We start from the raw sequence: 13,606 nt of genomic DNA, 5'->3' as shown, positions 1-13,606 counted from the left end.
AAGGCAACAGCACCACCCACTGCACCACCATGCTGCCCTAGTGTCCTTTATACATTTGTATAAAGCCCAACCAACCAAAGAGCAACCATTTAGCAATGCGTCGTGTAGTAGGAAAACCCAAAAAAGATCCATTTACAAGTGCAGCTCGACATGCACGGGAAGAAAAGAGTAAAGGGATGCAGTTGCGCTGGAAAAGTTTATTTAACCACACGAACCAACAGCAAGTTCAATAAAAAAAACTGATTTATACGCTAATGAAAAGCAAAAAAAAAAAAATACAAGAAAGAAGACTTTCCAATAAACTCAGAGAAGAAGTCAAATGGCAACAAGATGCTGAGCAGCAGGAAGGACAAACGTTCGGCCACAGCATGTAGTTAGCAGAAGCTGAAGACGACAGTAATTACTGTCACTCATTTGGACCGTCAAAACACAATGGGGGGGGGGGGGGGGGGGGGTGTTCTCCAGTTTTACGTCCACCTCATCTCCCACCTCCTGTCTGGACCTCCGTGTGACACGCCGTGGTTGATGACTCCCCACGGCACAGCCACATATCAGAACTCCCTGTGGAGTAAAAAAAGGACGGGCCGCAAGGAAAATAAACACGCTTCACACAGGCGCACATTGATCCCAGCTGTGTCCATGTCAAAGCTAAATAAATAACGTCTAAATCAGAGGGAAGAACGGAGCAGAACAAGGCCGCTCTTTAATCAGAGCGCAGTTAGGCAGCCTCAGAACAATTAGTGCCCTAACCTGTTGACATAGTGCATCGGGGAGACGAGGAAGAGACTTCCTGTACGCTCACGCAAAAGACATCTCTCATCCAAGTGTTGAAACTCACAAAGCCCTCCTGCGGTTCTGCAGGCAGGACCAGAGCACGCAAGGAGAATAAGAAATACATTCTTCAGAGGGAAGTTTGACGGTGACACGTTCCAGTCGTCAAGTTGCACTTTGGTGCCGACTCTGCGCCCGTGCGCCGAAGCATCGCATCACGGCTGTGTGCAGCGACACGCATCAGCAGCCCCTGCAGGAAGCGGAATCCGCAGAAGCACAACGTGTGATGACAGGGGCTTGTCTTTAAGTTTCTCGCTACCCTCGTTCGTGCAGCAAATCTGCTGAAAGAGACACTCGAGAGTGAGACCCTATGTCAGACAAGGAAGTCCTTGTTGACAAGCAGCATGGAGGGGAGGGTAGCAACTGCACTTTGACAACAAGCCTGCACGGACGACTCCCAGAGTTGTGTTTCCGTGGTTACCACCCATCACAGGGCACTATTTACCTCCACGGCCAGCGATGGCAGAAGACGCAACGCGTCAGAGAGCCTGGTAACGATGACTCAACACGCAGGAACGCATTTCCCAATCTGCCGTGCCGTGCATCTTTCCAACGTGGGCTTAATATGGGCTGACCCCAATTTGCCAGGCATCACACTTCTCTTTTGGAAGGTCACTTCCTCTGCCAGTAATGCTACCAATATTGTTATTGCTATAATCACTATACTACAATCGCGGTAGCGCCATACCAGGCGACATGACGGTCCTTGCTTTTAATTCTGTCATAGCAGATAAAGAAAAATTACAGCTAAAAAGGTATGGGAACAGAGAATCAACGAAAGAGAAGAAGAGAGCAATTACAGGAAATGATAAAAGAATAAAACTCGAAAAGCACTCAGAGGGCTCATTCCCCACTAAATTGGATCTACATCGTCCGCATGGTGATTTGGATCATCAAAAGGTTCTAGAGTGTTCTTGGTATATTTATACACCAACCATGAAAAGTACAAGTGAATCAAGAGTTGATGTGTATTTTAACTGATTTTTGAATCCGTGAATGGGTTTTAATGTTAAAGTGTAATGTTTTTTCCCCAACTTCATTCTGGATCCAATCCTGATTAAATTTGGTGGCGAGATAGAGCCCCCCACCCTACATAATCAACCGAGATATTGAGGAAAAAGGTTTGAAGCTCTATTGACTGCAATGTTAACAAAAATGTCAGAGTGATTCAGAATCCTCTTCTGGATCATGACCTAAATGTAATAATCCTGGTAACATTCCCAACATTTCTTCCAGATCCGTCCAGAACATTTTGAGTTATCTTACTAACGGACGGACAGACGGGCGGACAGACGCCAACGATTACAGAACCTCCGCCTCCCCTCGGCGGAGGTAATTAAAGAATGTAGCGAATAAAAGCAAAGCAGCACAGGAGATGAAGACATAACAAAGCAGACAGTGAAACCGAGGAGGGACAGAAAGAAAGAAAGGAATGAGCATCACCAAACAAGAGGAAAGAAAGATCAAATGAAATCATGACAAAGGAAAAGAATAGGATAAATAAGAAAGCAAAAGAGACATCTGCGATTGCACAGACCTTGGATCTGATTTCACGCTTTACTGCCTCGTTTGAACTCAGCAACCTACTTTTAATTAGCGGCACTTCACCGAGGCCACATCCAGCCAGCATCCCATAAAGCCGGTCTTTGGGTTGGAAAAAAGATGCAGCTGGTTTCCTCCCATTGGGCCTTGAAGAGCAGGTGATGAGAGATCTCACTGTCTCCTCAGGTAACCACAGCACACGTAGCTGCCATCACAGTTTACTGACCGGCTTCACGGCGTGACATTCAGGACACCGAGTTAACCATCACGGCAAAAGCTCAAAGTCGCTAGAGGTTGATCCAGCTAAATAAACCAGCATCTCGTTCCTGTTGACTTCATGGAAGTAAACAGGAAACACCAGAGGTTTTCTTTTTAAATGGCCCTTTCCTCTAATGAGCAATAAAAAAACAACAACTTATAAATAGATTGAACCGATTTGTTGGTAAGAGCAGCACGTAAATATCGTAGTAAAAAAAAAAAAAGTTAATGAAAAGAAATGACCTGCAGCATCGAGTTTCTGCCAGAGATGGATGTTCCCAAAAGTTTGCTTCTCTTCCCGCTTCATTCATCTGGAAGAGTTATCACATGTGAAGAAGCGCAACTGGGGAAGGTCTGATTTGAGGAAGGCCCAATTTCTTCGCCCTCTTCTTCTCTTTTAGTTTTCTACATTCCCATTTCGACTCAACTACCTTTGCTCTTGCGTTGAATCGAAAGTCCAGCATGAGCTTTGGAGCACAAGCAGAGAGTTACCGCGACGAAAGAGCATGGGAGTATCTGAGAAACGAAACCCTCGATGCGTACGACAAGTAAAAACACATTCCCAGCGACTGACTGACTCTTAATTTGATCGATTGAACACCAAAGTGCCAAATTATACACATCAGGTGCAACAGAGAGCCTCGTTTGCCTAATACTTTCAGGGAATGGCAATAAATGTTTCTGCAAAAATGACAGTTATAAAACATAACTTCATTAGCCGGGCCAAACATTACTCACCCAGCAGAAAGCAAGGCCAGTTGGAAGCTCGGTTTGACACTGAGTAAGAGCAGCGTTTTCATCTCGCGTCTTTGGCTGCGTGTGCATGGAGGAAATGTTGAATTGTGAAGGTCTATTACTCTGCCTTACATCGGCTGTCTGAAAGGCCTTCGTCTGAAGTGAAATCAAAAAGAATCAGCAGCTACTCTTCACCGTTGGCTGCAGCCATCGGGACTCGGTGTCTCATTCAGGCCCTCCAAGGGCTCGACAAATGAGCTGGAACGCTTAGAAATGCCAAAACACATTCATCCAAAGACGAACAGGCGTCCAAAATCAGGGCGGGGGGGGGGGGGCGTTCTCATGTTTTTGATTAGGTCTCTCCCATCAGCAGTGGAAGACTGACAGAATGATATACGCTTGTGCACATCTGCGCAGAACTACGTGTTACTCGGCACAGAGAGAGCAGCCTGGCCGACACCAAGTCAATAACACAAGAGTCACTAAATAGGCTGGATCTGTCAGGGACAAAACGGAACCTCGGTTCCCAAACATGATCCCTGCCGTAAAACTGAAACTATATTTCCCATAAAGTAAATTAGATGACTCCGTTCCGACGCAGCAGATAAATGTCTTTTTACACGCCTGCAGTTCTATTAATGTGTAACTACGTCTCTCTAAACAGGAAAAACATAGAAGTGTAAATAGTACGGGTGGAAAAGCATAATAAAGTTAATTTAAAACAATTCTGTATCATTTACATCCCGTTTGGACTGCGTGTCGGGGGGGGGCTGTGCCTTTGAAAGGGAGTCCTCCTCCGTAAAGTTTTATTCCTTCTCTTTAGCTCAGTTTTCTATAGTAAAGTCTAAATTATTGATTTCTCCATCCCGTCCTGCAGCGAGATCCCAGACACGGACGCCATTTTTATATTTGGTGATTATTACCTTCTTCAGTTCAATAGTTGTTCTCTCTGCTTTCCTCTTTCCTTTGCCATGCGTCTTACTGATCCAAGTCATGGATCTAAACAAATGCAGCTTAAAATAATAAATCCAAAAAACACGCAAAGATTTGTCTTCCTCCTACGGCAGGTCGACTCAGACCGAACCTACTCGGCTAGACTCCGCCTTCGTTCCCGTGTCTCCGGTTCGCCTCGGGCTCCACTCGTGTGTTCGAATTCCAAAAATCTGTTTTGACTTCCGAGGCATTTTGAACGTAACTGTTTTGTTCGAGAACCGAGGTTCCACTTTATCTGTAAGAGAACTCTTCAACGCTGCACCTTCCCAACTGAGCCAAGAAACAAGAATAGAACAAATCATTAAAACCCTCCAAACGAAGACAGACAGAATCTGGACAGACAGACAGACGCATCATTTTTAGTCCATCAGATGGATGAACATAAACAAGGACTGATTAGCACAGACACAGACTTAAAGTCTTAGAATTAGAAGTACTAACACTTCTAGTAAATGGACTACACTTAGTACTTTCTACGCCTTTGCGGTTCCCAAAGAGCTGGGATTCAAACCACCGACCTACTGCTCACTGGACGACCCACTCTACCAACTGTGCCACAGCCGCCCTAGTAGTAGAGATAGTAGTGTTAATTTTATTTATTTAAGTTAAGTAGGTAAGTTAATTGAGAATTATCTTTTTCACTAACGACGCGCAGACACGGGGAGAACATGCAAACTCCTCACAGAAAGGCCGCAAGTAGGATTTGAACCTGCGACCTTCTTGCCGTGAGGCAACTGCGCTATCCACTGTGCCACCATAGTAATGGTAGTATCAAACGGTAGTCCATCCAGATTTCTGAACGTGGCCTCAGTGGATGGATCAATACTTTTCTTACCCAGGCAGTTGTGTCCATCGTGGGCCAGCATGAAGCCGTCGTAGCAGGTGCACCTGTAGTTGCCAGGTATGTTGATGCACTCATGGACGCATCCCCCGTTATAGTCGTTCTCGCACTCGTCCATATCTGGAAGAGAAATGCGTTGAAGACGTCTTTAGAAACTGGGCTTCAACAGGCCGCCAGTCCTTGACTACAGCATCACACCGTTGTAGTGAATGCGATGATGATGATGATGATGATGATGGTGACGCCTGTTTGGCTGGATGCAAACTGAATTATTCACATTTACTGTGAAGTAGCAGCGGATGCACTAGCGTGTGTGTGTGTGTGGGGGGGGGGGGGGGGGGGGGGGGGGGGCGTGAGCCTCGAGTGTCAGCCTCTATTTATCCATCGTGGGATGCACTCTTACCCCTGCTGACCCCCCCCCCCCGCCCCCCCACCTCCATGCTGAGCCAGCAAAGACTTTCACAGAAGCCGCTCACAAGCGGTTGCCATGCAGAGCCACTTAAACAAACAGTCCTCCCCCTCCGTGTGAATAGCAGGAGATCCGCCAGGAAGTGTGGAAGCCCCCCCCCCCCCCCCAGCCCACATCCTCCTCCTCCTCCTCCTGGGCTAAAGATGGCACCACGCAGGTATGGACCTTCTCATTCTCAGTCGCTCCCTTCATTATATATTGTCTAAATTAGTGGTTAATTGCAAACAGTTTTTCATTCCCGGTTTTGAACATTAAGTGGCTGAAATAATCGTTTGAGAGGTTGGGGGGGGGCCTCAGTCTATAATGTCATTCACACTGTCATTGCGGTTATCTGATGTGTGCAGGAAATTTATGGCATCGGACTGCGAGTGATTAAACTTTCCCAGCCCCCGAAGTTGTCTTTAAAGTACTCTCACACGCTGACACTTCTATAGAGCATTCTTATTTGAAGTAGTAGTATCAGTAGTAGTATCAGCTGCTTCAGAGGTCCTGATGCAAAAAGAAGAAAAAACACAGGTGGCCCTAAATATTTGCCAGACAGAAACATCTTCTGGTACTGGAAACACACTTTTCACCTTCTAAGAAGGTGTATTAAGAAAGAAAGAGTTTGTATTTTAGAGGAGGGTGCCGTTGTTTGGGATGAAGAGGCCTGTGTGTGTTGCCGTGTGTGTGTTGCCGTGTGTGTTGCTGCTCTCCAGCTGAACGCTGCCGTCAGCATGCTGATGTCGATGCTGCCGATGAGCCCATGAGCCAAACACTGAACTGCGTGTATTCTAGCTCTCCATTCATTCACCGCCGTGGCTTCCGAATCTGTGGAAAGTGTTTCATGTGGGCGATCTGACACTTTGAGCTTACCGAGACGACATCTGGCCAGAAAAACAACGACAGACAGCTAAACGCTGCAGCACATGGAACAAAGGCAGCAGGAGATAATCAGAACAAACTCTGCTTTACTTTGGTCAATAATAAACCCAACCCATTTGCTACGTTTCAAAGTAGTACTTTAGTTTTCTAAGGCTTGGTCCGTTGCTAAATGACTCTATTGATTTCAGACGTTTTTCAACAACCACAGCAAAAAAAAAAAGGGTGTTCAAATTTGTATATTTTAAAGTGTAAAAGTGCTATTGCATAAATTAAGCACAACAATTGATAAATGTTGATATTAAAGTCTGGTCGAAATAAAACCAAAAATCATGACACTGAATGAAAATTCCTGCACTTTGTATGCCTTCCAATAAATTATGTGGTGCGAATTAGCGCTGAACATAGTCCAGGCCACAATCACAGTATTTCCTAAATATATTCTTTGGGGGGGGGGGGGGGGGGGCAGAGGAAAATGACACGGTTGTTGCAACAGAGGAAGCAGATATTTAAATGAAACTTTCGGTTGACTTTCCGATGACTCCAAACTTTGTTTTGATCACGTTCCTCGGGAAGTGACTCGGGTTAGCAGGTTTGATCGATGGCTCCAAGTGGGATTTGAGCCATCGGTACACAGCAGCGATGAACGGCAGAGACGCAAACAAACACACAGCCTGGCTCTCAGCCGCAACGTCCTAGCATGTGGACATAACCCAGGCCTGGACACCGAACATATACACACACACACACACACACACACACACACGTGCATCCGAGTGCAGATGGGAATATTTACAAGTCTTCAGCTGATTAGCTTTGGGATTCGGGCTCAACTGTGATCACCTTAAAGAGTCGACACAAACGTGAAAAGATGATTCACTTCCACCGTCCATGCAAAAGCCAAATCAATGCACCATAAAGCACCAGAGATCCGTGCTTCATCTACTCCAGCATCATTTAGAGTTTAAGCAACGCTCGAGTCTGTGCAAGCCCAATATCACATGACAGGATCAATAACAATCAGTACAGTAATATAATATTAATCAGAATAAAAGAGTTTAAAAGTGATGAGAGCCTCTCAAATGAGAAACCAAACTCAGTGGACTCAGAGATCATGACTGATCTGTATCCAAACTCCTCACAGCTGCCGCTGCTCATCAGGAGAGGCATTTGCATCCAATTAGGGTTCGCAGGAAGGGGGGGGGGGGCAGGTTGGTTGGACATTTTGCTGTTCTGCCAGCTTGGATGGCGTCGCTCTGCACAATGTGGAGCTTCCTATGTGCTCTGCTTTTCATCTGCCAGAGATGAAGAGAGAGCCGCCAGAGTATGGGGGGGGGGGGGGGGAGCCTCGACGCTGAGGGTGAATGAAAAGCAGCAGGTGATTAATTGGTGCCTGAATCACTTCAAACAGGCAGAAGGAGACTTCCACATGAAGCTGTACTTTCTGCTTGGCTTCCTTTCACACTCCCCTGATTGGAAAAAGCCCAAATAACAATCACGCTATTGAACCTAGGGAGGAACGTGCACGACTTCACAAAGAAACACACCTGGCAAGCTTAGAGTGGAGGAAAACTGCTGTCGGGTTTAACGCGTTTTCAGACCAAATATTGCTGTACTCAGTAAGGACTCCACGTAGCGCGGTGTACATAGACCGAGTATTCCTGCTCAGCATTCAACGGCAACAGTTTGACAAGCATTTCAGTGTTTTGTTCCATTTCTTGATCTAATCCAATCTTGAATCCAGATGTGAGAAAATTTGTGTTGGCACTACTTTCCTGTTATAAACTGCTTTTTAGCACAAAATATACTGATTATTAATGAAGAGTCTCTTGACCTTTCAGCAGCATGCGTGAAGTACGCTGCTCAAATGGACTTGTTCAAGTTTGGTTGAAGACTTTTCACCTTAATACAAGAGTCTTCTTCTAAATGACTGGTAGAGAGTCCAGATACTGATACTCCTGTTGGAGCAGGGAACAAACGAAGGAAGGAAGAAGGAAAGGTCAAAGGTCAAGCAGCAGAAACACATCCAAGAATGTGTCTATTTGAACTGGGCATTGGTCAACAGCAAAAACAACAATGAACAGCAGAGGACAGACAAACGGAAACCCGTTGCTGACCCGTTGACCAGATGCTGGTCCACCCGGAAGACAAAACACCCCGAGACAGACGCCGGTCCACCCGAAAGACAAACACCCCGAGACAGATGCTGGTCCACCCGGAAGACAAAACACCCGGACACAACCAGGGTAATGTAGTGTCTGCTGTCCAGTGAAGAATACCACGACCTGGACATCGGATCAGAACCGCGACACGTGAGGCTACAGTGACTTGTTAAAGGGTTAGGGTTGAACGCTGGCCTGGAGCAGTGATCCTGTCCATCAGGGAAATGGCCACTGCAAGGGCCACCTTTTTTGTTGGTGCCGGGGAGGACGATGCAAAGGACAGGGTGAAGTGGAAAACGTCGATTTGCTGTGGCGACCAGTAGTAGTAAACACCTGACTCTTCACTGCCATCTTGTGGCTGCATGAACATAAATTATGTATTTTGTACGTGGCTCTCTTGTACCTACCTACCTTATACGTAATTATACAGCCGATTAATTTATCTGTAACTTCTCATTATAACATCACCAAGAACGCCACAGGCTACGTTGGAATAAAATGTAGCATTGGAATCACATTTTGATTCCACATTCATGTTCTTATTGTTGCCGAGATGGGTTTTTGCAGAATGCCAGCACTAATCTCCCAAAGTCCACGGAGCATTCTCTGCAATGAGATGCAGCAGATTAGATCATGTGCAGTGAACCAGGATCAATCAGAACTCCTAACCCTCAGTGTGTGTGCGTACGACTCTCTAATAGACTCTCTTGCCCATAAGCAAGGGGTGACTGGCACGCTTCAACACACACACACACACGTTCTCTGAGGTAGACTTGACTGATGACCAGCTCCTCCCACATACCCTTCATTTGGCAGCACAGGGATCAGGAAAGTTCACATTTTTCCGTAGAGAGCCGGCGGTAACAGCTCGTGGAAAGGTCCAGAGCGGGGGGGCATCGTTTATAACTGTCAGATCAGATTTCATTTGAAAGGACGCGAAACCTGATGGGAGCACTTAGCTCGGAGCTAACAAGGCGCTACGTTCTGCTGATCTACCCAACAGGCGGCAGCGCAGCGCGGCCTCAGAGCGCCTCACTGTCAGTACTGCAGCTCAGGGGGGGGTGGGACTCCAGCCGCAACCGAAGCACAGGCTAGTCAGAGTCGGGTCACGATGGAGCAACACGGGCTGCACCGCCACAGATCATCTTAATTACTCATCAATAATGGCAGCATCCGGTCCCGTTGCAATCTCCAGAAAGTGAAGACTTTTAAGTCAGAAGATTTATCGCCACACATGCACGCATTCCTACCCTACCCTATCAGCACACTTACTGTGGCTTCCAAGGTGGAGATCTACATCTTGGTTGGGCTCTCAGGGTCGTGGCGTTTCCACATTAAACTCCAAGCAGAGCGCTTCCTGATGAAGAGCTGCGAGACGGGACACGAGGTCGACCGGCAAACGCTTAAACTGACACCATCCTCCGCCGGCCTTTCAATCAGATCAGCCAATCGCTCGGTACCGTTTTTAAAATGGTTCACAACCGTTGCGTTTCCAATCACTTCGTAGCAAAGTACTGCACAAAGCGTAGCTACGTGCTGCCACGCCTACTTTGTTCTGAGTGAGCCTGCACAAAGAATCACTCTGGATGGAGAATTGACAAAAATAGACAATTTCAGCGAAAGTCATGGAATGAAATGGACTCTATGGTCACAGTAACAGAGATGGATGTAGAGCAGCGATTAATCAAGCAATGTCGACAATATTTTTCCAACCATTACGATGAGTGCTTTTGTTAAAGAGTCCAACAGTGATTACATCTTTTACGTAATTGTTCAGGCTCGTTGCTACTTTGCGTTTCGCACCTCGACATTAAACAGATTTAATCAGCCACTTGAGACCGAAACGTTTCTGCGGACGCCAAACATCCCACTCGGCTCTTGATTTTTGATTAGCCGCACCTTTCGTTTTGTTGCTTTTCACTTTGCAACAGTGAACGAGGCGTACAAATCTGAATAGTAGCGTCACAATAAATACGGTGCATGCATCCAAGCGTATGGAGGAAGGATGAAGCGACTGCACGCGCTTTAAAATACAGGCCTCACATTCACCCATTCACGCACTCATTCACGCTCCAGTGGGCGACTGCTGCCATGCAAGGCGCCGCCAGAACCACCGGCCCAAGGACGCTTTGACACGTAGACAGTCAGAGATGGGATTCGAACCTCAGACCTGCCGATCACTGGTACGAGCCACTCTACCAACTGAGCCACAGCAACACTCTTTTGGGGTCAGTCTTCACCGATATGAAGTTCTGCTCAGGATAGCGACGACCAGAGGAGAGCGAGAGGAGAGCGAGAGAACAGGCGCTCTGCTGCTTCCAGGTGCTTCCAGGAATAGCAGGACCGCTAATGGTGCCGGCCGGCAAAGTGGCTCTTAATGCCCGTTGATGGAAAACACAGCCGGCCAATTACGTCGGCCATATCTAATCACGGGGGGGTCAAGTCTCATCCGCCATCCGTCTGCATTTGACGGGGCTGTCATTGGCTGTCGGGGAGAGGAGTTCAGTAGATCTGAGCACACAGGCGGCACGGGGGGTGGGGGGGGTGGCACACACAGAAGCTGGATGTAGAACGGTGATGTCATGAAGTGCAGCTGACAGTCAAGATCCACTGAAGCAGATACACAAACACACACACACACACACTCGGAGAAACACACAAGCGGATTCAAATCCCAGCCTGGGTGAAGTGATGCAGTGAGAAGATGCTGGAAGGTCCGTTCAGACAACAAGGCAGGAATTCCGATTGTCCCGGTGTCTCCCGTCAGAGGTCAGCGGAGCCGTTGCCATTAACAACGCCTCCTTCAAAATACGAGTGTGACAAATGACAGACGACATGGCAACTGGAAAAGACAACAGCGTTGGACGATTACGCATTTAAAGAGGCGCTTCAACCAAAAAACGAGAGACAAATGACGACTGGTTCGTTCTACACGCCGCTTCTATGACCCATGAGCAGCGCTCGGAACCGGGGTGGGATAGGCTCCAGCGTAACTCGCAACCCGGCTTCAGACAAGCAGGTGAAGACAAGATGATTAGATCTTCTCATCTCCCAGAAGATGAACGGATTACTGATTAAAAGCTTCCCTTTAAAGCCTTTCAAGTCTGAGTTGGGAAAAAAAACAAACATGCATTTTATTAAGAAGGACAAAATGGCCGAGGTCATCAGCCGGCGGCTGACGTGTTCCGATCGCAGCTCATCCCAGCTCGACACGCCCTGCCGTTCGGGATCCGTCACGCACAAAGTCTTCCCAGCATGCTTGGAGTGAAACAACGGGTTTCGTGACGCTCGGGCTCGAACACCATGCAGGAAGTGTTTGAGTCGATTGATGATTGACACTTTTTCCACGGGAGGCTAACTCCACCCCCCCCTTGGTGAAAGTCATGTGGACGGCTTGGGAATGAAAGCAGCCCCCAGGTATGCCAAAAAAAAAAAAAAGATATAAAAAGGTTTGCCATCATGTTCAAGTGTTTATTTTATTGTGAGCTTGGTTTAAAGTTGCTATAAATAGGACCTGTAACGTCATTATTTACGGCCGAGTCAGGCCTGGGGGTGGGGGTGGGGGGGCAGGAGTGAGACGGCTGAGACTCCTGCTCCAAATGGCCCCAGCACAAGAGGACGGCGCTAGTTTCGTGCTGCGCGGTGGAAGAATGTGGAGGCATGTTGTCTTTGTAAATGTCAGTGGCTCCAGCCCAGGCTGCGGCTTCAAGCCTCAGCCTGAAGGTGGCGGGTCGTCGGAGATAAAAACCGTTTGTGCCGTGAGTACGTGTTAACGTCTTCTCGTGGGTCAGCAGCCCTTTAAACTCAGAGGTAGCCAAAGACACTCTCCTCTATGCGGCCTTTTATTGAGGCTGAGCAAGCCAACGGCAGGATGTTGCCCCCGTTGGGCGAGGCCCCCGTTGGATGATGAGTCATTCCCACAATAAAAGATGCACAACATTTAGCACAGCCGCATCGCCACATGGTGTGATATTTCACAATCAAACAACAAAATAAATACCAAGAAAGAACTAGAACGTCGCTCAGAGGGCACAGACCTCCGCCAAGCAGCTCGTTCCCCATTCTGGATCTACACCGTCCACATGGTGATCTGGATCAACACCAAAAGGTTCCAGATTGTTCTTGGAATCTTTACACACCAACCATGGAAAGTCAAAGTGAATAGAAGTCGTAGGACTTTTTTTTATCCAAAAACAAAAAAAAAAAAGAAATATTCCTTACCTCATTGTGGCTCAGATCTGGATGAAATTCGTTGGTAACATAGAGACACCCCCACCCCCCCAGGACTGTGTCAAATTCTATCAACATCAATCAATAATCAACCGAAATATTGAGGAACAAATTTCAGAGCTCCATTGACTGCAATGTTAACAAAAAGTTCAAAGTGATCCATAATCCAGGATCTCATCTGGGCCATCAGCACAAGAGATTGTGAAAATACACCCCAAATTCAACTGGATCTGTTTCCTCAGATATTAAAGATAGAATTAGGGAATACGGGACGACACAGAGAGCCTGAAAACGCTGAGGAAGCAGAGAGGCGGGCCTAAAGGGGGAGGAGCTGATCAGGTGAGATGTGTAACAGGTGCCTCTCGTTCAGGGGCCCCGACGCCTCCGCAGCTGTGCAGGGGCAGAAATCCACCTGCAGCAGCGGTCACCATAGCAACCCTCACAAATGGGGTTTAAATGGGGTTTAATGTTTAATGTCAAGAATTCTCATTTGTTCCTGATCTCATTCTGGATCAGAGCCAGAAGACATTTTACATGATGGTTCATGTCGGACCCCTTTATGGCTGTGATTTCTGGTGAGTGAGTTGAATCCAGATTTTACAATTTAAGATATGTTTAAAAAAAAAAAAAAGCCTCCATTATAAGTAAATGGGAAAATCCGTATCGCGACAGTAGCCGGAATCC

At 47.1% G+C, this 13,606-nt stretch overlaps 1 protein-coding gene across 1 annotated transcript in view; it reads right to left on the bottom strand.

The window, feature by feature from the left end:
* scube1 (signal peptide, CUB domain, EGF-like 1) overlaps window positions 1-13,606 on the bottom strand; it is a 52,213-nt gene that overhangs the window by 37,377 nt on the left and 1,230 nt on the right. The window contains exon 2 of the mRNA XM_068755502.1: window positions 5,195-5,320. Within this exon, the coding sequence (XP_068611603.1) occupies window positions 5,195-5,320 (126 nt within the window). The remainder of the gene's footprint in view (window positions 1-5,194; window positions 5,321-13,606) is intronic.

This window comes from Brachionichthys hirsutus, chromosome 22 (genome assembly GCF_040956055.1).
Source record: "Brachionichthys hirsutus isolate HB-005 chromosome 22, CSIRO-AGI_Bhir_v1, whole genome shotgun sequence".
In the NCBI taxonomy this organism is placed as follows: Eukaryota; Metazoa; Chordata; class Actinopteri; order Lophiiformes; family Brachionichthyidae; genus Brachionichthys; species Brachionichthys hirsutus.
The sequence above is the reverse complement of the archived record's forward strand: the minus strand, read 5'-3'. Positions and strand labels throughout refer to the sequence as shown.